General features: G+C 50.5%; 2 protein-coding genes and 1 long non-coding RNA gene across 13 annotated transcripts in view; 2 read left to right on the top strand and 1 right to left on the bottom strand.

The window, feature by feature from the left end:
- Window positions 1-257: 257 nt before the first annotated feature.
- On the bottom strand, window positions 258-3,419 carry TMEM218 (transmembrane protein 218). Of its 2 annotated transcripts, XR_014949978.1 has the most exons (4): window positions 3,295-3,419; window positions 2,452-2,554; window positions 1,604-1,749; window positions 258-770 (listed from the first exon to the last, which is right to left on the bottom strand). XR_014949978.1 is itself a non-coding variant. In XM_031506825.3 (3 exons), exons 1-3 carry the CDS (start codon window positions 3,396-3,398, stop codon window positions 636-638), a joined length of 342 nt encoding a protein of 113 aa, XP_031362685.3. In that variant the 5' UTR covers window positions 3,399-3,419; the 3' UTR covers window positions 258-635. The 2 variants fall into 2 exon arrangements, 1 of the variants encoding a protein (XP_031362685.3); XM_031506825.3 differs by lacking the exon at window positions 1,604-1,749.
- Window positions 3,420-12,757: 9,338 nt separating this feature from the next.
- Window positions 12,758-15,470, top strand: LOC146765456 (uncharacterized). The gene is made up of 3 exons (XR_014949979.1): window positions 12,758-12,883; window positions 13,198-13,267; window positions 15,243-15,470. It is a non-coding gene; the product is annotated as an uncharacterized LOC146765456 (long non-coding RNA).
- Window positions 15,471-18,759: 3,289 nt separating this feature from the next.
- PKNOX2 (PBX/knotted 1 homeobox 2) overlaps window positions 18,760-21,564 on the top strand; it is a 95,466-nt gene continuing 92,661 nt past the window's right edge. For all 10 annotated transcript variants that reach the window (XM_085560162.1, XM_085560158.1, XM_085560167.1 and 7 more), the window contains exon 1: window positions 18,760-18,838. The gene's annotated coding sequence lies outside the window, so the exon portion shown is untranslated. The remainder of the gene's footprint in view (window positions 18,839-21,564) is intronic.

The raw sequence follows: 21,564 nt of genomic DNA on the forward strand, positions 1-21,564 counted from the left end.
TCAGCACCAGGGAGGGCAGACACAGGGGCAGCTTCCCATTTGCTGTTCTGGCATCACTTTGCTTTCACTCCCCACTCCAAAGCCTCTGATTCCCAGCCCAGGGGACCATCCCAAACAATCCACGTCCACACACTGATATTTGTTTGGGTTTTTTCCTCAAACCCCCACGTCTGCCCTAGAAAAAGGCAGTTCTCATGGGCACTGTCACCACAGTGTGGCCAAATGTGACATCCCTGTGGAATAAATAAAGTCAAGGATTTCTCAAAGAGTTTTATTAAACCACAGTAAAAAAGGAGCAGTAACAAACTGTCTCTTGTGGGTAACAATAACAAACCATCTCAGTTCAGTTCAGTGCACTGAGTCAGGAGCAGCATCAAGTGCTGGATCTCAGCTCTGTAAACCAGAGCAGCATCCACACACCTTTGCAGGTGCAGAGGCTTGAACTCCCTGGGGAGGAAGTGGCTCGTGCTCAGACCAAACTTTGCTTTTTCAGATGAAGCAAAGGCTTCACTTGCTTTGCTGGCTCTCTCTGAGCTCACAAAGACCATCATGGTCACCTCCAGAACAGCCTCTTGGTGTCTCCTCTCATTTACTGCCATGCAGTCAGGATGTCCTCTTTGCAGAGATCACTGTCTCTAGTTGCTGTGGAGTGGTGTGGCATACACAGGCTCCATGAGGTGGTAAATCAGGAACAGGAACAGGCACCCCAGGAAAACCAGGCTCATCACAGCCAGGAGGATGAAGCGGCCAATGAGGAAGGTGTCCACAATCTGCAGGGAAGAGAAACACAAAGATCCCAGCAGGTCACAGCCCCAGTCTGCTCCAGGAGCCTGGAGGGAGCACACCACATCCTGGAAAAATGAACCCCAGATTCCTCTCCTTGCTTTTCATCCCTGGATGCACAGTGTGTGACAAACGAGAACAAGAATCCCTGCAAAAAGCTACTGGGAATGTTAATGTGGAGCAGCACAGCTCTGAGCACAGGGAACAGACAGCAGTCAAGCCCTGAAGCAGTTCTCCCCAGCCACAAACCTCCAGCCCTGATTCCCTTTCAGAAGGGAGATAGCAGAAAAAGAAAAAAAATAACAATTAAAAAAAAAAAGCTACGGTAGCTAGGCAAGACAAAGAGAAGCCCACGGCGAGGAGGCTGTTTATGAAATCCCCTCTCTGCTCCCAGACCCCCCAGAGCTCTGCTCAGCCCCAGCTCAGCTTTATCCATCGCATTAGCTCAGCCCTGGTGCTCCTGCAGAGAGTCTCTGGTGAGCCAAGTGCTGGCTCCTTCTGCACGTTTCACTTTTTAATTAGCCAATTAGCAGAGTTTTGGTGCAGAAAGCCCAGGTCATGTATTATTGATAGGCAGGGCAGGTCCAGTCCAATTGAAGATCTGTACAAAAATAAGCTTTCCAATTCCATTTGCCTCCCAGGCAACAAACACGCACTGGGCTGCCCTTCATCTCACTCCTAACCTTCACACCAGCAGGTCAGATGTGACACAGAGAAGAAAAGAACATTACAAGTATCTTTTAGTAAGGATTTACACAGAACAAGAAGCAGAAGAGCAGTAATTAACATGCATTAATAATAGAACAGAGGAAACGGGCACCTGAAAGGCCACAAAACTTTGTGTATTCAAAGCCCAAAGAGCTCTGGGAGAGCTCAAGGTGGCAGCTCAGAGAGCCTGATCCAAAAACTGGGGGAGATCCCTGTGCCTGACAACGCAGATGGCTTCGTGCTCAAGCACAGCAAAACCTACAAGAGAGCTGAAGAGCTGTTATTGGGCTTTAATCAGAAATCAGAGCTGGGGGAAAAGGGGGAGGCTGCAGAATTGGAAGGAGAACGATAAGGAAAGGGATTGACAGAGGGAGCAGAGGCTGCTGGAGCCGGGAGGGACCGAGGCAGGAGAGCAATCCCTGCACAGAGCCCCGGGGCCGGGAGGGACCAAGACAGGACAGCAATCCCTGCACAGAGCCCCGGGGAGAGCAATCCCTGCACAGAGCCCCGGGGAGAGCAATCCCTGCACAGAGCCCCGGGGCCGGGAGGGACCAAGACAGGAGAGCAATCCCTGAACAGAACCCTGGGGAGAGCAATCCCTGCACAGAGCCCCGGGGCCGGGAGGGACCAAGACAGGAGAGCAATCCCTGCACAGAGCCCCGAGGAGAACAATCCCTGCACACAGCCCCGGGGAGAGCAATCCCTGCACAGAGCCCGGGGAAAAGCAATCCCTGCCAGAGCCCTGGGGAGAGCAATCCCTGCACAGAGCCCGGGGGAGAGCAATCCCTGCCAGAGCCCTGGGGAGAGCAATCCCTGCACAGAGCCCGGGGGAGAGCAATCCCTGCCAGAGCCCCGAGGAGAGCAATCCCTGCCAGAGCCCCGGGGCCGGGAGGAGGCGAGCCAAACCCCCTGGCTCAGGTGAAGCAGTGCGTAAATCCGCAATTTAGTCACAGAAATCACCTCCTCGGCGCCGGCCGCGGCCGGGCTCTCGCCCTCCCGGGGCAACAGCAGCAGCGCGGCCGTCAGCGCGGCGGCCCCGAGCAGCACCGGCACCGCGGCGACCCTGCGGCGACAGCGAGAGCCGGGCTCAGCACCGGCGGGCCGGGCTCAGCACCGGCGGGCCGAACCCCGCGATCCCCGGGCCCGTCCCGTCCCCATCCCGTGCTCACCGGGCCCGTCCCGTCCCCATCCCCGGCTCACCGGGCCCGATCCCGTCCCCGTACCCCCGGCTCACCGGGCCCGTCCCCGTGCTCACCGGGCCCGTCCTGTCTCCGTCCCCGTAGTCACCGGTCCCGCCCCGTCCCCGAGCTCACCGGGCCCGGTCCCGTCCCCATCCCCCTGGTCACCGGTCCTGTCCCCGTCCCCATCCCCGCACTCACCGGGACGGTCCCGTCCCCGTCCCGTCCCCATCCCCGCACTCACCGGGCCCGGTCCGGTCCCCGTATTCCCAGCTCATCGGGCCGATCCCGCCCCGTCCCCGCGCTCACCGGGCCCGATCCCAGTCCCGGTCCCGCCCCGTCCCCGCGCTCACCGGGCCGGTCCCGTCCCCGTCCCCGCGCTCACCGGGCTCGGTCCCGGTCCCGGTCACGGCCCGCCCCGTCCCCGCGCTCACCGGGCCCGGTCCTGTCCCCATCCCCCTGGTCACTGGTCCTGTCCCCGTCCCCATCCCCGTACTCACCGGTCCCGGTCCCGCCCCGTCCCCGCGCTCACCGGGCCCGGTCCCGATCCCGGTCCCGGTCCCGCCCCGTCCCCGCGCTCACCGGGCCCGATCCCGGTCCCACCCCGCCCCGTGCCCGCGCTCACCGGGCGCGGCCGGCGCGGCCCAGCGCCACCACGAGCAGCAGCGCCATGGCCCAGAGCAGCAGCAGCGCCAGCACCCCCGGGCCCACGCCCAGCGCGCCCGCCATGCCGCCCGCGCCGCCGCTTCTGCCTAGCAACCGCGCCGCCCCGGCCAATCAGCGCTGCCCGCAGCGCCGCCCGCGCTGTCTATTGGCTGAGGGAACGCGGGAGGGGGCGCGGACCCCGCTCTCCCTGCCCCGCCCAGCGCTCGCTCGGCGCTTCCCATTGGCTGAGGGTGGAGGGGTGGGCGGGGCTTCCTGCGCGCCGCCGGAGGCGGGGGCGCGCCCCGGTGGGGGCGAGTGCCCGATCCCGGTCCCGGTCCCGATCCCGATCCCGGTCCCGATCCCGATCCCGATCCGGTCCCGGTCCCGGTCCTGGTCCCGATCCCGGTCCTGGTCCCGATCCCAGTTCTAATCCCGATCCCAATCCCGGTCCTGGTCCCGACCCCGGTCCCAACTCCCTCCCCAGCCCCATCCCGGCCCCAGACCTATTGAACTCCAGCCCTACTGACCCGGTCCCTGTTGAATCCCGATCCCAATCCTGGTCCCGATCCCGATCCCGATCCCAATTCTGATCCCGATCCCGTTCCCTATCCCGATCTCGATCCCGATCCCGATCCCGATCCCGATCCCGATCCCGATCCCGATCCCGATCCCGATCCGGTCCCGGTCCCGGTCCTGGTCCCGATCCCGGTCCCGGTCCCGATCCCAGTTCTGATCCCGATCCCAATCCCGGTCCTGGTCCCGATCCCGGTCCCGGTCCCAGTCCTGGTCCTGGTCCCGACCCCGGTCCCAACTCCCTCCCCAGCCCCATCCCGGCCCCAGACCTATTGAACTCCAGCCCTACTGACCCGGTCCCTGTTGAATCCCGATCCCAATCCTGGTCCCGATCCCGATCCCAATTCTGATCCCGATCCCGTTCCCTATCCCGATCTCGATCTCGATCCCGATCCCGATCCCGATCCCGATTCCCATCCCGATCCCCATCGCCATCCCGATCCCCATCCCGATCCCGATCCCCATCGCCATCCCCATCCCGATCCCGATCCGGATCCCGATCCCGATCCCGATCCCGATCCCGATCCCGTTCCCAATCCCGATCCCGATCCCCATCCCCATCCCCATCCCGATCCCCATCCCGATCCCGATCCCCATCCGGCCATCCCGGCCCCAGTCCTATTGAGCCCCAGCCCTACTGGCCGGTCCCTGTTGAATCCCGGCCCTCCTGGCTCATGGGATCCCCAGGATCCCGCTCCAGCCGCTCCCCGTCCCGCAGCCTCGGACCCGTCCCGGCGCTGGCGGCTGCTCCCGGTGGAACGGGAATTTCCCTCCCGGCGCAGGCGGATCGGTGCTTCACTACCTCGCCGTGGCCAGCGTCCCCCAGCTCCTGCCCACTCTGCTGCAGGGAGCGCCTCTGAACACACTTCCACCCCAAAACCCTAAAAATTGGGCTGTCCACGCCCTCGGTTATAATTAGGACCAAAATCAGGCAGATTTTGTTAATACAGTAGTGCTGACGCGGGTTTTGGAACAGCCATGCTGGGGGTCTGGGGCAGCCAAGCCAAACTAGGGATGTTTGTCAATGCTATAAGCATCTTCTAATACCAAGACAAGAGGAATTTCCATTTAAAATAAATATTTCATTTCAGACTATTTATAAATCCTGTCTCTTCACCACCACATCTTGCCCATCAGACCCAGGCCAGTGTGGTTTGATGAGTGACTTTATCACAGAATCTCAGAATTAGAGATTTGGATTGGAAAGGACTTTAAAGATGATCCTGTTCCAACCCCAGGCTGTCGGGGCTCAGTTAACCTGAAAAAACCTAAACATTGATATTTTCTGTCTCAACTGCTTGAAGTCTGCAACGCTTTGGCTGCATAAAATGTCACCTGAGTGGGCGTTTTCTGTCGCTTCTTTCAAGGGGAGGAATAAACCAGCGGTTAATTATTCTGTGCAGCACCAACCTGCCTTTCCCTGTGATGAAATCAGAGTCGCCAGCATGACACCAAATGCTCCAGCAAGCAGAGCACAAACTGTCTCCGACACCTGCCTTTGCTTGGCATGGAGCAGCAGCCGGCTGCCAACATATTAAAAACGTATGTTTGATTGCAAACTCCTTCCTGCTCCCTTCCCGTCGTTAATCCCACCAGGCAGGGCTTTTCCCCCTCTGCAATCCCCGCCTTGCTGATGTCCAGCTCTGCCGTTCTGTGGGAATGCAGAGCTTCCCTCTGGCTGCCCTGGGACCCTGGCAGGGTCAGGAACCCCCTGGACAGAGCCCCCAGAGACACTGGCTGTGATCTCTGCCCATGGAAAAGAATTTTCAATCTTACAGGATGAATTACCAGCTCTGAGTGTTTCATATAAGTCATAATTAAGTGTAGCATGGGTACAAAAGTCAAATTTTAGGATTCTAGATGAGGGGTCCAAAGGGGACAAGATGGAGGAAATTGGGTGTGCCTTGTCCTTTTTCTCCTTCTTCATGCCCTCCATGTCTCACTGTGGTGTTGGCATTTTTCTGTTGGTTCAGGCTGGGGACACACTGTCCAACGTAGGTGACAGATATTGGCACGTTCTTGTAAATGCAGCCCAGGGAGTTTCTGGTATTTAATGTTTGTCACATCCCACTGAGGGCAGAGCCCCACACGCTGCCCTGCAGGACAGAGCTGGGCAGGGCAGCAGAACATGTGAGAGATAAACAGAATAAACAACCTGGAAACCAGCACAGACCAATTATGGCTTCTGCTTTGGCAGGGGGCTGACAGACAGAGACTTTCTACAATCTGGAATCATCAATACCTCAGATTCCAACACCGTTCCCTTCCCACTCCTCCTCTTGTGTAGTTCTCTACTTCCTGCTCCTGCTGGCGACGATAAATTAAATGTTTGCTCCTGTTGTTTGGGATTCTCCCTTTGCTTTTGTCTATTTTCCAATTTATTTGCTTCTCTGTAGTTTTTAAAACCTCAGATTTCTTCTTCATAACCCTGTTTTCAACTGGAGCTTTCTCCTTGCGCCATTCTTTTGCATCCTCTTTGGCTTTTCATCTGGAAGTGATAAGTTTTATTCATCAGCCAATAAGGCTTTTCCTTTTTTCTCTTGTAACTCTTATCCACAGCTTTTCCAACAGCCTCGTTAAACTTTCCCCACATTGACTGGGTTTTTATTTCTCATCTCCATGTCTTGGTGCTGCCTGGTTCTTCCTTGATGCCAGCAACAGCAATGCTAAGCCAGTTCGAGAGATGAAGAAGAGAGCTGGAATCATCGAGCCATCAATCCTGCTGGTGGGCCACAGCACATCCCAGGGATTTGGGCAGAATTTGAAGGATAAATTCAATATCCAGCCCAGCAGGCACGTCCCATGGCCAGCCCTGAGCCCTGCTGCTTGTTGGTTTTAACCCCGCCGTCGCACTAGGGCTGCTGGGAACTCAAGCACAAGGGTTAGAATTGAAATAAGTTGAAATGAGCCCAGCAGCACAACACCCTCCAAAATACTTCTATATTCATCCCTTTAATATTAAATACATTCCATATTTAATAATAGATACAATATACAATATACAATATACAATATACAATATACAATATACAATATACAATATATAATACATAATAATATTATAGAAAAATAGAAAATGTGATATAAAATATATTTTAAAATATATATTATCTATATAAAATATGAAATATTAGTTATTGTAATGATATAGTAGTACAATAAAATAATATATTTATACTCATTAATATTTAATAATTAATATTATATTAATACAACTATATTAATATAATAAGATATTATATTGATATAATATGTGTTAAAATATAATGTATTAAATATAATATATTAAGTATAATAAAACCAAAATGCAATATATATAATATAAAATATACTATATATTATGTAATATATAATAGATAACATATAATATGTGAGATATGAGATATAATATATGATATATAATAAAATAGATAATATATGATATATAATATACAATATACAATACTATATAATATATAATATAATGTAATATTATATTATATAATGTAATGTAATATAATATAATATAATATAATATAATATAATATAATATAATATAATATAATTCATATTTTATAGATAATGTATTACATATAATGCATAATATTTAATAATATTTATTTGCCTAGCCCATATGGTATCACAGCAAGGCTTCAGGTTTCTCTGAGCACAATGAAGGTAAATGGTAAACCCACAGATAAGGAAAGCTGGGAAAACCAACCCCATTGCTGTGATATTTCCAAGCACAACCTTCACCTGAAATTTCTTCAGCCCATCTGCACCGATGCTCATCATCCTAAAACCACCCAGAATCTCCACGGGCTCCTCAGAAATGTCTTGCTGGGGATTTGCCTTGCAAATGCTCCATCAGCCCATTCGTAGAATGCAAAGATCTGATTTTTATTGCCAAAGAATCATTTCTTGCTGGCCTAAAATAACTTCTCCTTCCAGCTTTTACCTGCTGGGATTTGGTCCCATTTATTGCTTGTGTGCACTGCAGCTGGAAAAAAGAAGTAACAGAAAGTGGCAGAAAGGCAATGCTGGGTATAAAAGGTGAATTAAAACACATGGGAGAGCAGCAAATATTGAGGATTTTTATGTTGTTTGCATGACTCTGGGAGAAGTTTCATATTTGAGGTACTTTTTTCCAGGATAACTGTTGATGTGGAGATATTTGCTGGTGTCACACATCCAGGTATCTCCAAGATTTTTGATTTGCACCATGTGCATAACTTTTTAAAAAGGCAATTTCCTTAAAGAATGGGAGATTTCCATAAAAAATTATATTTCCTTCATTTCCCCCTCCCAAAAATGTTGGAGGGAAAATGGAATATGTCCCTACAAGCTCAGTGGGGAAGCTCAGCATCACTTTTCTCCCTGTTTTTTTCCCACGCCCCATGATTTCAGGGAGTGTTTAATGTTATTTATAAACAAATGTCTAATATTATAAAGATCTCAGGTTAAAATGAAGGGGCTTATGGGCTGGCTTTGAGGGGCAAGGACTGCAAAGTGCCTTAAAAAGCCCAATTTTGGGATGCTAAGGAACACGGCACCCAAACGCTTGTGCTGGGAACAGGACACATCAAAGTGATGACAAATGATGTGGTGATGATAAATTCCAGCCCCAGGGTGTTTGATATCCATAATGCAGGTATCATAAAGCCTTTCCTGGCAAGGTTCTCAAGCAATAATCTGCTTTAAATAAGGAGAAGCGGAGTCATACAGGTGCTGTTGGATGCTCGTGGCCCAGAACACCCAATTCAAAGGATTTATTTGGACACAAATAATTCCGTGTTCTCCAGAGGATGGGCGCTGCTGTCCTGCCAAGGAAAAGGAGCGATTTCAAGGCTGTGCCATCACTGCAGACAGTTTTTTCCCAAGGAATATATCAAGGAATTGTGGCATTTCTTGGCGAAGGCGCGACAAAGATCCCGAGGCTGGCATTGGATGAAATGGGCTTGGCAGAGAGACCCAATTAGTGCTGAGGCTAATTAAACACTTGGCACAGGAGGATGGAGAGGTCACCTTCCTCCGAGGCCGGCGAGACAGGATCACACGGAGCAAAGCTCTTTTGTGAGTGGAGCAGCCCCTGGAAACAGGGTTTGGGTGAAAAGTGGCCTCTTTTGGCTTAAAACCTGCAAATCCACCATGGCCAGCTCCTGCTGGTGGCCAAAATAACCAGCATGGCCTAGTAGCAAATGATAATGAACCATCAAACTCTTGGTGGTGGAGTTGGAAGCGCCGAGGGAACTGATTTAAAACCGCTCGCGCAGTCGTGAGACTTCCAGTTTTACGGCTGCAGCTCCCCGGCGCTCCAATATTAGAATTAAAAAGAAACAGGCGTTGATGCAGGGAAGAAAATATTCTGCTCCTGATTTAAAGACTAGCGAATTGCTAAATATTTTTATTAGTGGCAAATTTGCAGCTTGCTGGAACTAATTTCACGCCCGGTAGAGATGGAGCTTAAGCTGGGAATGGCGTTAAATTACTCTCTTGTGAGGGTGTTTAAGCCTTGTGGTGGGGACCTGTTGGATGGTGGGGACCCCTTTTTTTGGGGGATTCCTCGTGGGTTGGGAGTCTGGAGATGGTGGATGGAGAAAAGAGTGTCAGTACACGTGCATAATTTCATCCTTGGTGTGATAGGAACCATCAGTCCCCCTCATTTGCATGAATTTGCCTATGGGGTTTTGCTGCAAATCAGCGTGGTCATGAGGCCCCAAGATCCTTCAGCCTGAAAAGATGTTATTTATACTTTAGGGATGTTTTGGAGGTTATTCAGGATATCCAGCGTTTGGTAGATTTTGTTAATTTTAAAATTTATTTGATCAATTATAAAAATGTAGTGAATTGATTTTGAACAAAAATTATTCAATTTATTTTAATTTATTTTTAAAATTTAAATAGTACAGGTTTAGTTGATTTAAGAGACGGGTAAAGGTTGTAAGTGCTGTATCCCTGAGTGCCACTTGCCCTCTGGACCCATTTTTTCCGTGTTTTTTTTTTGTTGGCCAGATGTTTCACAGCTTGCCAATGGTTTTCCAGCCCAAATCCCTCCTTCCTCCTCCTGCAAAGTCTCTGAGTGCACTGGGAACCACCCAGCTTAATGCTGGGGAAAAACCAGATACAAACTGGGACAGGTGCAGGTGTGGGGTCAGAGAAAGCAAAGCGAAGGCATCAGGAGGATCCAATTACATCTCTAAAAATACTGCCAGGAGGGTGGCAGTGGTAAACAAGAGCTATTTAAATCCCTCACTCCACTTTCTGTGATGGGAAAAATGAGGTGAAATTGTTCTTCCCAACTTACCTGGAGGACACACACGGCTGAAAAGCACTTTTCCAAAGAGACATCCCCCCAAAAAAGAAAGTTAAAATAACAGGAGAGGGTTTGTAATGTCTCCAGTGGGGATAGAACTCTCTCTCACAGGAACCCACTTCAGATTATCTCTTTCTAGCTGATGGCGGAAATCAATTTTAATCATCCTGACAGGAAATGAGGATGTAAGACTTCAAACAGAATAAATCCTGCCACATTAAAAAAATAATAAAAATGGGATATGAAGTCACTTTTCAAAAGGGGAAAAAAAAATACATTCCCATCCCAGCAAGTGGAAATGCCTCTAAAAGGCCCTGGTTGGTGGGAGGAGAGAAAATATTTCCCACTGGGGGACAAGGCTGACCCCAATCCAGAAGCACTGGGAGAAGGTGGATGGAGGAAGAGAGGGTGTCCCTGTCATCACACCTTATAATTCCTCTTGTGGCTCACATCACTCCCAGGTGGGAGGAAGTTGTAATTATTTGGGTTTGTTGACTTGTCATGGTAAATGCAACTTTATTTCAGTCCAGTAAATTTATAGCTTGGTGCAAATAAGGTTTTTGATACTTCGTTCTCTGAAGTTCAAGCAACTGCTGTGATTTCCCTAAAATCCCTACGAAAAGAAAGTTCCTGTAGCTGTCTCCTGGGGATGTTTTAATGTCATTGTGCCCACGTGCGATGACATGGAATCAGCATGGGATGATATCGTGGTAAAATCTGCTACAACCAAGGAAAGGAAAGAGGAGAGAAACTTCCTGAGAGACTGAAATATAAGAAGATCGAGGGGATAAAGAAAGACAACAGCAGGCTCTGGGGAGATGGTAACAATTAAAATTTGCTTTTCTAATGGCATTTTCAAAGGCTCTAAAGCCCACAGTCAAATGTTTTTCCAATAAACTTCTATTTCCCACACATTTCCCCAAGAAATGCTATTTCCCACCAATCTTTAAAGAATATCTATGTGGGTCCTCCTTGTATCATCACTTTGGAATCCTTGCTCCTTTACCTGTGTCAGCCCCCTCTTCCTTCCCACCCAAGAGTTCCAGGTGTGAAACCAAGGAGCCATTGATAATGAAGCCCACAGCACTTCATTTGAAGTGGCTCATCATCATTATTTCTTTTGGTTTTCTTCACAATGGCATTAATCACTGGCCACTCATGAGACTTTAATGTGCCCATAATCATCATCCATTTTAATTCCATTGCAATCGAGCAGTCAGTAATGTCTCAGAACTGGAAAGGGTTGAGCAACGTCTGCCCACGGTGGGATGTTGGGTGACTGAAAGCGACCAACAACTGCTGAAATGGCCCAAATTTATTGCTGAGACCCCTAGGATTTCAGGCAGGTGGATATTTTGGCAGTCAAGCCTGTTAGCAGTTTTCATTCAGGTTTTATTCTTGGCTCCTTGCAACACCTTTGTTCTCGTCCTTTTTCATTTGACACTTATCGATTTTTTTTTTCACTGTTTCCTGGGCTGCAGCTTGGAAATGATGTGAGTTTTTTGTTGTTATTTATTTATTTATTTTACATTTAATTTCCTTCCATATTTGCGTGTGATGGTAGGGAAATGAGCCGTGATGGGACCTGGCTGGGCTGAGACCTGCTAGGTTGAAGCAGTTAACTTCAAATCCGCAGTGTTACCCTTAACTTCACCTCTCCCTGACTCCTGAGCACATGGGATGTTTTTTTACGCCTCCAGATTAAATTTTGAATTTTCACACACCTCAGGGTTGTCAGTAAGAAGGATGTTCATGTGTATCTGACCTTCATGGTGTTCAATCAACTTATGGCTTCATCCGACCACCTGTGGACAACTGGAGGATGGAGACCACCCAGGACCTTCCCCAGGCTGCACCAGTGTCTCATTTCTCCTCATTTCCAACCCAAGTTCTTCATTGCTGGTGGATGGAAAAAAAAAAAAGAAAAAGAATAAAGGAGATGAATCCTTCCTGCTGCATTGTGACTTTGTGCTCCTCCCAAAACCCCACCCCAGTTGCCCTGTGTTCTGCAAGGACACCATTTGATTTCAGCCCAGGGGTTTTGGTCTCAGATCTCAGAAGTTTTCTATCCCAAAGGATGTATAAAACTTATTTTGCTTTTCTTCACCTGCAGAGAAGATATTATGCAGTGCTTTGGTTTTCTCAGGTCCACTGGCAACTCCCTGAGACAGCTCTGGCAGCCAAGGGTATGAATCACTGAGATGGTATTTAAGATCCTTCAGGTAACCTATACAAGAAAAAAAAATAAAAGGCAGCTAATCAAATGGCTTTGAGGGCTGTAAAAATGCAGAATTCAATCCCTGCAAACTTTCCAAGATGTAATTTCAGAAGACATCAAAGATTACATGAACCTAAGAAAGTAAAACTACTCAAAATTCAAAGTTTATAGTCCATCTGTCTCTTTGCTTCAGGGAGCTGGTATTAAATTTATTGCTAAATAAAACAAATAAGCCTAGGAAAAGTCAGCATCGAAATCTGCATACTCGTAAGAGAATTAGCAGAGCTCTCTTGTTATGATGGCTGCTTCTCAATTTGCATCTTTAAAGAGTTGTGACCATCTCTCTGCTTCTCCCTTCAGCAGCTCGTGGGAAGCCAGGCTGGTGCTGGCACAGCTCGGCGAGGAGATGCTGCAGGTGAAGGTGGAACTCCCTTCGTGGGCTGAACCCAACAGAGGATGGGGAAGGAGTGCCAAAGCCCAGCCGAGGTGAAGAAACACCTCAGGTGAAGTCAAAATTTTAAAAGGGCAGGATCAGCATCTCCACATTGCATTCACCGACTGTCAGGCATCCAAGGGAATCATAAATTGGAGGGGGCTCAGCCTATTGAACAGCCCTGGTTTTGGTTTTGCAGTATTTGCACAAGATGTAGTTTTACAGTCCTTTATAATTGTAATAATTTTAATACTTTTAATAATTATAATAATTTAACATTTAAAATATTTTTTTATATTTTAAATTTTTAAAAGAACGTTTACAATTATTTATCATTTTTTGTTTCCCCCCATGGGTATCCCTCCAGCCTATCTCTATCTCAATCAGCTGATATTGCCTCTGGAAAATAGACTCCAAAGCTTGGCCAAGTGCTGGAGGTAAGTGACTTTAAACATCCAGAGCCTTCTTTTTATTTTTTTAAATTTATCCCTGGAAATGCTTGGGAAAGGATCAGTCAGTCAGATGCTTTCAGTAACTTTGCACAGGAGAGCCTGAAGGAGCAGCAAAAACCAGCTGAGGACTTATTATGCCTTGAAATGAAACATTTAAGAGGAGTAAGTTGGCAGCAGGGATTTTCTAATCAAAATATATATTACCTGCCATTTATCCACCACTTGCCCTCTGGAAGGACCCCAGAATGTTTTCCTGGCTCAACAAACCATCATCAGCTCCCACTCAGGCAGTGTGGGGAGGGAAGAAATCCTATTTTTTTAGATGTTTTCCCACTCAATCCCAGCTGCTTGGTGGATTTTCCCCCATCAGTGAGGAAAACCCCTTTGTTTTGGCTTTAGCTGCCTTTATTATCAATGCATCAGTCTCTCACAAGAAATAAACCTAATCTTATTTAATCTTGCATAGGAAAACTTTTGGGAATATAGAGCCATCCTGGTGCTGATCACTTATTCTTAATATATCCTCCTTGTCCCTATGGATTATTGATAAACCCCTTAATTATATCCTCCCATCTATTAGGTCTTGTTAAATTGCATGCTCGTTTTTGTGTGTCTGAGATGGTTTAAAATGCACAGTGGCTTCAAAAATAACATTGTTGTTTTGGTGTTGTAAATCTCATTATTCCCAGGAAAATCATGTGCACAGGTAAAAGGAGGAGTTGTCCTGTGAGTGAAGTACCAAAAATGGAGGGAAAATCAAGTTATACAGAAATCTTCCATGAGCTAAGCAGTTAAAATTTGGGGAATCTTTTAATTTCATCCCACATTTGGCACAAGCATTGTTGGGTTTGGACAGACAACTATGCGTGGATGGTCCCTACGTGGCTTTTAAGGCTGCATGGGTTGATGCTGAATTTTTTTTCTCACTCCTTGAAACTTACTGCTGGAGGAGGTTTGGAAAGGTGTAGGAAAATATGAATATCCTTAAATATCTCCTGAAAATCCAGCACAAATTTGAATGAGTGATTTGCTTTGCACGTCATGGCCAGATCCAAGTGTGGTGCCCGAGCCAGAGGGAGGAAAGGCTGGTGGGTACCACTGGGACAGTTTGGAGAAACACTCTGCCTCAAAAAGTCCTAACTTGTCTTTAGGGACTTCTTTGTTGCATTTTTTAACTCCCAAAGGGTTGGACACCCTCACTGTAATTTGGAAGGGATGCTGTACCCCTCTGCTGGAATCTGAGGTATTGATGATGCTGAGATTGTAGAAAGTCTCTGTCTGTCAGCCCCCTGCCAAAGCAGAAGCCATAATTGGTCTGTGCTGGTTTCCAGGTTGTTTATTCTGTTCATCTCTCACATGTTCTGCTGCCCTGCCCAGCTCTGTCCTGCAGGGCAGCGTGTGGGGCTCTGCCCTCAGTGGGATGTGACAAACATTAAATACCAGAAACTCCCTGGGCTGCATTTACAAGAACGTGCCAATATCTGTCACCTACGTTGGACAGTGTGTCCCCAGCCTGAACCAACAGAAAAATGCCAACACCACAGTGAGACATGGAGGGCATGAAGAAGGAGAAAAAGGACAAGGCACACCCAATTTCCTCCATCTTGTCCCCTTTGGACCCCTCATCTAGAATCCTAAAATTTTACTTTTGCACCCGTGCCACACTTAATTATTACTGATATCAAACACTCAGAGCTTGTAATTGATCCTGTAAGATTGAAAACTCTTTTCCATGGCCAGAGATCACAGCCAGTGTCTCTGGGGGCTCTGTCCAGGGGGGTTCCTGACCCCTGCCAGGGTCCCAGGGCAGCCAGAGGGAAGCTCTGCATTCCCACACCCCTCCAACCTGCTCAGTGCTAAAGCCAGGCTCAGCCCCAAGGAAAGGTCCCCAAACCCTTGTCTTGTTTTTAACATCCATCATTGAATAATTTACTCCATTTTGCTCTCATGCATCTTGCAGAGAATCCCGTCACAGTTTTTCTTAGAGGAATCCGACACGAGCAATAATACAATCTTGGAAAGAGAATTGAATTATTTATGGAGGAACAGTGAAATGATGGAGACTAAACCTCTATATTTTATGTAATTTGTTTTCTCCTGAAGCCCGTTATGTAAAAATGTAAATATTGCTGGTTATGTGTGTCGCTGCTCTTGCCAAATGTTTAATATTTTATCAAACCTGCTGCAAGTACTTGTCTCTTTTGGAAAGGACCCATCCATGTCCTCTGGAATAAGTGCCAGTGAGTTTGTGGCAATTATACATTTACAACACTGACTTCACACGTGCAAAAAAAAAATCTCCCTGAGGTGCCCATGCTCCGGTCTGGGGCATGGAAATGGCACAACCCCCAGAATTTGGGGGAATTTTTAGGGGAGGGGTTTTAATGTCAGGGAGATTTTCCAGAAATCTGGATTGGGATAGGGATGAGAAAATGTGTCTGAAGGAGGGTTTCCTGCTTTTGGGGTCTGGACATCCCTTCCAGCTGCAGTCCAGGGTGGGAAGAAGTGAGAAGTGAGCTGGTACCCAAAATCTTCTTAGTAGGGATGCAACCAGGTCCCCCCTGTCCTGGAGATCTGGAGGCTCAGGGTTTGTAGGATGAGACCTGACCAAAAAAAAAAAAAAATCACTCAATCACTCAGCAATGACCTGTTGTAGCAAAAAGACTTTTTTTTTTTTTTTTTTTTTTTTTCCCCAGGGAAAAAAGCTATGAGATTGAGTGTGAGAGAATTTTAATTTATCACCAAAAAAATTCCAACATGCTCCCACGGCTGGGTGATGAAGTGGCCAATCCAAATGGGGAAATGTATTTTTTTAACCAGGCATAATAATTGATGATAATTAACCTCTGGCAAAATCTCTCCAGGGAAGAAGCAGCTTTTGCCTTTGTGAAGGAAAAATCTGGGCCTGGATACTTTCCCTGGAGTTTCAAAGTGAGATTCCAAAACCAGTGGAGGAATTGCTCTGGCAATTGGCAGCAAATTGGGGAAGATAAATGAGGGATGCCCAAGGAGTGAATGTGGGATATTCAAGGATCAAATGTGGGATGCTTGAGGAATGAGCTTGGGATGCTGGAGGAACGAATGTGAGGAGCTCGTTGCTGCTGGCTCCAGAGGAAATATCCCTGCACCACGAGAACCCTAAAATGTTGAGCTCTTGGATATTTTTGGCAATGATGTAGCTTAAAATATGCCCCACATGTGCCTGCTCTTTTACATCCCTGTTTTCCAAGATGAGACGTGAGAAAGATGAGATGCCAAGTGCGGATGATCCAGTGGTCCTTTGATATCACGGTGATGGCTTTTCCATCTGCCTCCCCTCCTCTCTTCCTTTCCAATTCTCCAGCTTCTGCAAAACCCAAAATATTTTCTGTCTGGCATCCCCAGCTGGTTGAAACAACCGGCGACAGCTTTATGGCTCCTCATCTTTGCTCGCTTCTGTGGAATAGTAATAAGGGAGGGGAGAAACGTCCTGCTGGCTGATTTACAAGGCAAGAAATTCCTATAAATCATTCCAACATCTCCAAAGGACTGGGGGGATGCTCTCAGTTCCTGCTGGTTTTCTCTGTGATGCAATGCAGTGATTTTTTTTTTTTTTTCTTTTTGGAGGGGAATGGGTGAGATTCATCCCAACCAGCCACTGCATCTCTCTTTCTTATTTTATTGATGGATTCCAAGCGGGAGCCATCTATTTTCCCTTGCTCTTCATTGGCCAACCCAAAGGACATCAGTTTGTGTTAGAGCCTGCTCCCAAGTAGGAAGTGCAAACAGCAGAGCAAATATTTTCTGGATGGACTTATTTTTGGGATAAACTAGAAGGAGGGATTTAGGAATGCTGGTTTTTCAAGAGGTCATTTGTTCTGGAAAACTGTAGAAAAAAAATTAAACTATTTTGGGTTCCTGGCCTTAAATTTAATTTGTTTGTCCCCCTTTCCCCTTGCATCCCTGACCCCATGGCCATCCCTAGCACCCCATTTAGTGCCCCTGGCTCGGGCATCCTTCTGTAACTCTTTGGTGCCAGTTTTAACTTATTCATTAACCTTTTAACCCATTCCAAAGGAATTCTGGGACTCTTTTGAGTGACTACATCCCCCACCCAATATGTTCAGGAAATGGGGTGAAATTCAGCACTTCTTGTTAAATCCGTTCTTGATGGCATTTTTCATTAGGGAAGGGGATGGAAAATTGGGGGAAAAAAAAAAACAACTATGGCCAGACTGATCCAGAAGAATCTGTCCCTGTGGCTTTTGCAATAAAATGTAGGGAAATTTGGCTGTAGGACCCAGTGCTCCCAGTGATTGTGATTCCAGGGAAATGTCACCTTCAGGTTTTTGGAGAAAGAAGCGCATGAATGTGATGTTGGTGCACACTGTTGTCTCATGTGGACCAAAAGTTGAGTTGGAGATGCTCAGACATGAGCCCCCCTCCAAATTAACAGTAATTAATAGTTTTTTCCAAAATAAGAGTGTTTTGTCTGGGGGACAATACCACAGGAGGAGTTTGGGGTGGGATTTCACTGGGGACCCTAAATGTCGAGGTTGTGCTGGGGGGTGGGCGGGTTTGGTGACCCCCCTAGGGGTTTGATGGAGGGGGTTTGATGGAGGGGGGACTCCGGGGTGGGACCTGGGGTCACCAAGGCCGCTGGGGGGGGGGCTCTGAATCTGTCTAGGGTGGCAAAAGCTTTCAAGGTGGGGAGAGAGGGGCGCGGAAACACGGAGTGGGAGCAGAGGCTGTCGTGGGGCAAGATGGGTTGGGGGGTCGGGGCAGTGCATCTGGGACAAACTGGGGGGAGGATGCTGCTGGGGAGGCAGATGTGGCGCGGGGGGTCTGGCTGAGGGCAGCAGCGGCGGGGCACACCGGGGCACACCGGGGCACACCGGGGCACAGCGGGGCACAGCGGGGCACACCGGAGCACAGCGGGGCACACCGGGGCACAGCGGGGCACACCGGGGCACAGCGGGGCACAGCGGGGCACACCGGGGCACAGCGGGGCACACCGGGGCACACCGGGGCACAGCGGGGCACACCGGGGCACAGCGGGGCACAGCGGGGCACAGCGGGGCACAGCGGGGCACACCGGGGCACACCGGGGCACAGCGGGGCACACTGGGGCACACCGGGGCACACCGGGGCACAGCGGGGCACACCGGGGCACACCGGGGCACACCGGGGCACAGCGGGGCACACCGGGGCACAGCGGGGCACAGCGGGGGGCGGCTCCGTTCGGGGCGGGGGGCGCAGCGCGGGCAGCGCCGGCCGGCAGGGGGCGCTGCGGGGCGCGGATAGGGGGCGTGGCCGAGGGCGTGGCCGCGCGGCGGGGCGGGCCAATGGGGGCGTGGCGCGGCGTGGGGGGCGTGGCCGCGCGGCGTGGCGGGCCAATGGGGGCGTGGCGCGGCGTGGGGGGCGTGGCCGCGCGGCGGGGCGGGCCAATGGGGGCGTGGCGCGGCGTGGGGGGCGTGGCGCGGCGGCGGCGGCGCGGCGGGGCCGGGCGGGCGGGCGGGCGGCGAGCGGCGGCCGCGCTGTCAGGCCGGTGTCGGTGTGATGAAGATTGGCGGGCAGGTAGGGCTGTCACTCACGGCGGGGCCGCCGCGCGGGGGCGGGCGGAGCCGCGGAGCCCGGCGGACAAAGCGGCGCGGGCGGCGGGGCACGTGCGGCGACGGCGGGGACACCCACCCCCCCCCCCCACCGCCCATCCCCTCCGGTGCGGGAAGTAACTTGCCGTTCCCGCCGCCTCCCCGGCCGTGCGGGGCCGGGGCAGCGCGGCTGCCCGTCGCCGGTGTCCGGTTCCCCCTGCGGGCTGACCTCCGGGCGGCTGTGCCGCTGCGGTTCTCCGCCGTGCCCCCTCGGCCGGGCGCGGTAATTTTGGGGGGATGCAGCGGCGGGGCCGGGGTGCACCCCCTGCTCCCCATCCCCCGGCGGGCTGCGGCCATCGCGGGGGATGTCCGGCGGCGGCGGGTCGCGCCCCCCCAGCCGCTCCCAGACCCCCCAAAGGTTGCGCCCCCCCATGCGAGTTGCAGCCGCCGCTGCCCGCTTGCAGAACCCCGCGAGGGTGGCGGCGCTTTTCGGGGGGCCGTGCCCCGCGGCCGGCTGCCGCCTCCTCCCGCCTGCCCTGCTTGTAGGGGGGCTGCGACCCCCGGCCGGGTGCGGAGCCCCCATTCCCCTCCCTTCCCAGTGCCCCCCGGGGGTCGCAGCCCCCCGTGCTCGCCGCCGTGGAGCCGCGGGCGCCGGGAGCGCTCCCGCGGCGGGGCTGCCCCGGCCCCTCGGGGGCTGCAGCCCCCCGAGCGGTTGGGTCCCCCCGGCTGCTCGCAGCCCTCTCCCCGGGATGCCAGCCCCCCTCGGCTGGCCGCGACCCCCGCGGAGGGCCGGTGGCCCCGGGGGCGTTTGCTGCCCGGGGGTCGCCGCCGTGCCGGGTGGGCTCGGGGGGCTGCAGCGGGGCGCTTTATCCGCAGCATCCCCGCCGTGCGGAGCTCGGGGTGCCCCCCCGGTACCCCCGGGACAGCCGCTGGCGGCGGGGGACAGCGGTGCCACCTCGCAGGGCCTCCCGCGGGCTGGCCGCCAGTGCCCCGGCGGTGGCCTGGCAGGAATTGCGCATCCCGCCGCCTCTCCCGGGACAAACCCTCCGTGCACCCCGAGGTTCCCCCCGTGCCGCCTTCTCCTGGCGCGCCCCGTTTCCCCCGGGGCTCCCCCTTTCCCCCCACGGGACCCCTTGGCAGCTCCCCCCATCCCACTGGGATGGATGAACACTCCAGAAATCCCTTTCAGTGCCTCTGCAGCAATGCAGGGAGGGCTTCTTCTTCTTAATAATAATCATAATAATTATCATCATTATTTGAAATTTATCCTGGAATTTTTTGTTGCATTTCCGTCTGCGGGAGGGTGGCTCTGCCGGTGGCATTGTGCGACTCGGGAAGTTTTGCCGAGGCTTTGAGGTGTCCCTCCACTTCATCCCAGTCCTCGCCAGGTGTCCAAGCTCAACTTGGGCTCCGGCTCTTTGTTTGGGCTCTTCCCGGTTTTTCTCGCTCCCAAGGATCTTTTTTCCCACTATCTCGCCGCCCACCGGGTAACGGGAAACCCTAAACCCGGCAGGATATTTTCAAACTCCCAGCCGGGGAGATTAGATTGAGGAAAGGGGGGGGGATGGATTATTTTTGGCTGGGATGCGGGACAGCTGTCTGCCGGGGAGAAGCAGAAAATAGGAGAGGAAATGGCTTAATTTGCTTTTTTTTTCAACTTATTTTGCCTTTAAATCCTGAAAGGTTCTGGGGTTGGAGTGGGGAAAAGCAGAGTGTGGCTCAGTGGACCTGGCTCTGATGAAACTTTTGGACATCATGCCTCCAAAAGCGCTGACTCGGTGTGGCTGGCATCATCCCCTTGTGGAAAAGTGGGTGCTCCCTGAAAAAAAAGCACCCCAAAAACCTTTGGGGTCTGATGTCTGGGGGGGCTCTTTGCAGCCTCACGTGGATGGAGAGAGGGGTTTGAGTGAATCAATTGTATTTTGGGAGATTTGGGTGAAAAACTAGCGCCTTGTTTTGGGTTTAAGCTATACGCAGCAGGCGGATGATGGGATCAGGATTCCCCCTTATTTTTTTTCCCCTCCTCCCTCCTATTTTATTTAACTCCCTGCGCTGAGATTCCTTCGTTAGGAGCAAAAGTTAATTGCTTGAGGCTAATTACAGGAGAGGTTAATAGGGGAGCTGGCAGTGTCAGGAAGAGAAGGAGATGCCGTGTTCCTTAGCATCCCAAAATTGGGCTTTTTAAGGCACTTTGCAGCCCTTGTTCCTCAAAGCCAGTCCACAAACCCCTTAATTTTAACCTGAGATCTTTAGAATATTAGATATTTATTTATAAATAACATTAAACACTCCCTGATATCATGGAGCGAGGGGAAAAAACAGGGAGAAAAGTGATGCTGAGCTTCCCCACTGAGCTTGTAGGAACGTATTCCATTTTCCCTCCAACATTTTTGGGAGGGGAAAATAAAGGAAATCTCATTTTTTTATGGAAATCTCCCATTCTTTAAGGACATTGCCTTTTAAAAATTTATGCCTTTTTTACGGAAAACCTTTTTTTTTTAGGGAAAAGTGTTTTTTTTTGAAGGAAATCACCTGTTTTTTTAAGAAAACCTCATCTTTTTTCTTAATTTTTTTTTTTTTTTAAAGGAAATCTCTTTTGGATTAAATGCATGAAGTTGTATTGGGAGAAGAATGTTTTACCCTATGGCACATCAGGAATAACTGTTTTTCCAACTCAAGCTAAAAACAAGTCCCTCATGGGGCAGCTTTGGA

This window comes from Lonchura striata, chromosome 24, assembly GCF_050655825.1.
Source record: "Lonchura striata isolate lonStrDom1 chromosome 24, ASM5065582v1, whole genome shotgun sequence".
Taxonomy (NCBI): domain Eukaryota; kingdom Metazoa; phylum Chordata; class Aves; order Passeriformes; family Estrildidae; genus Lonchura; species Lonchura striata.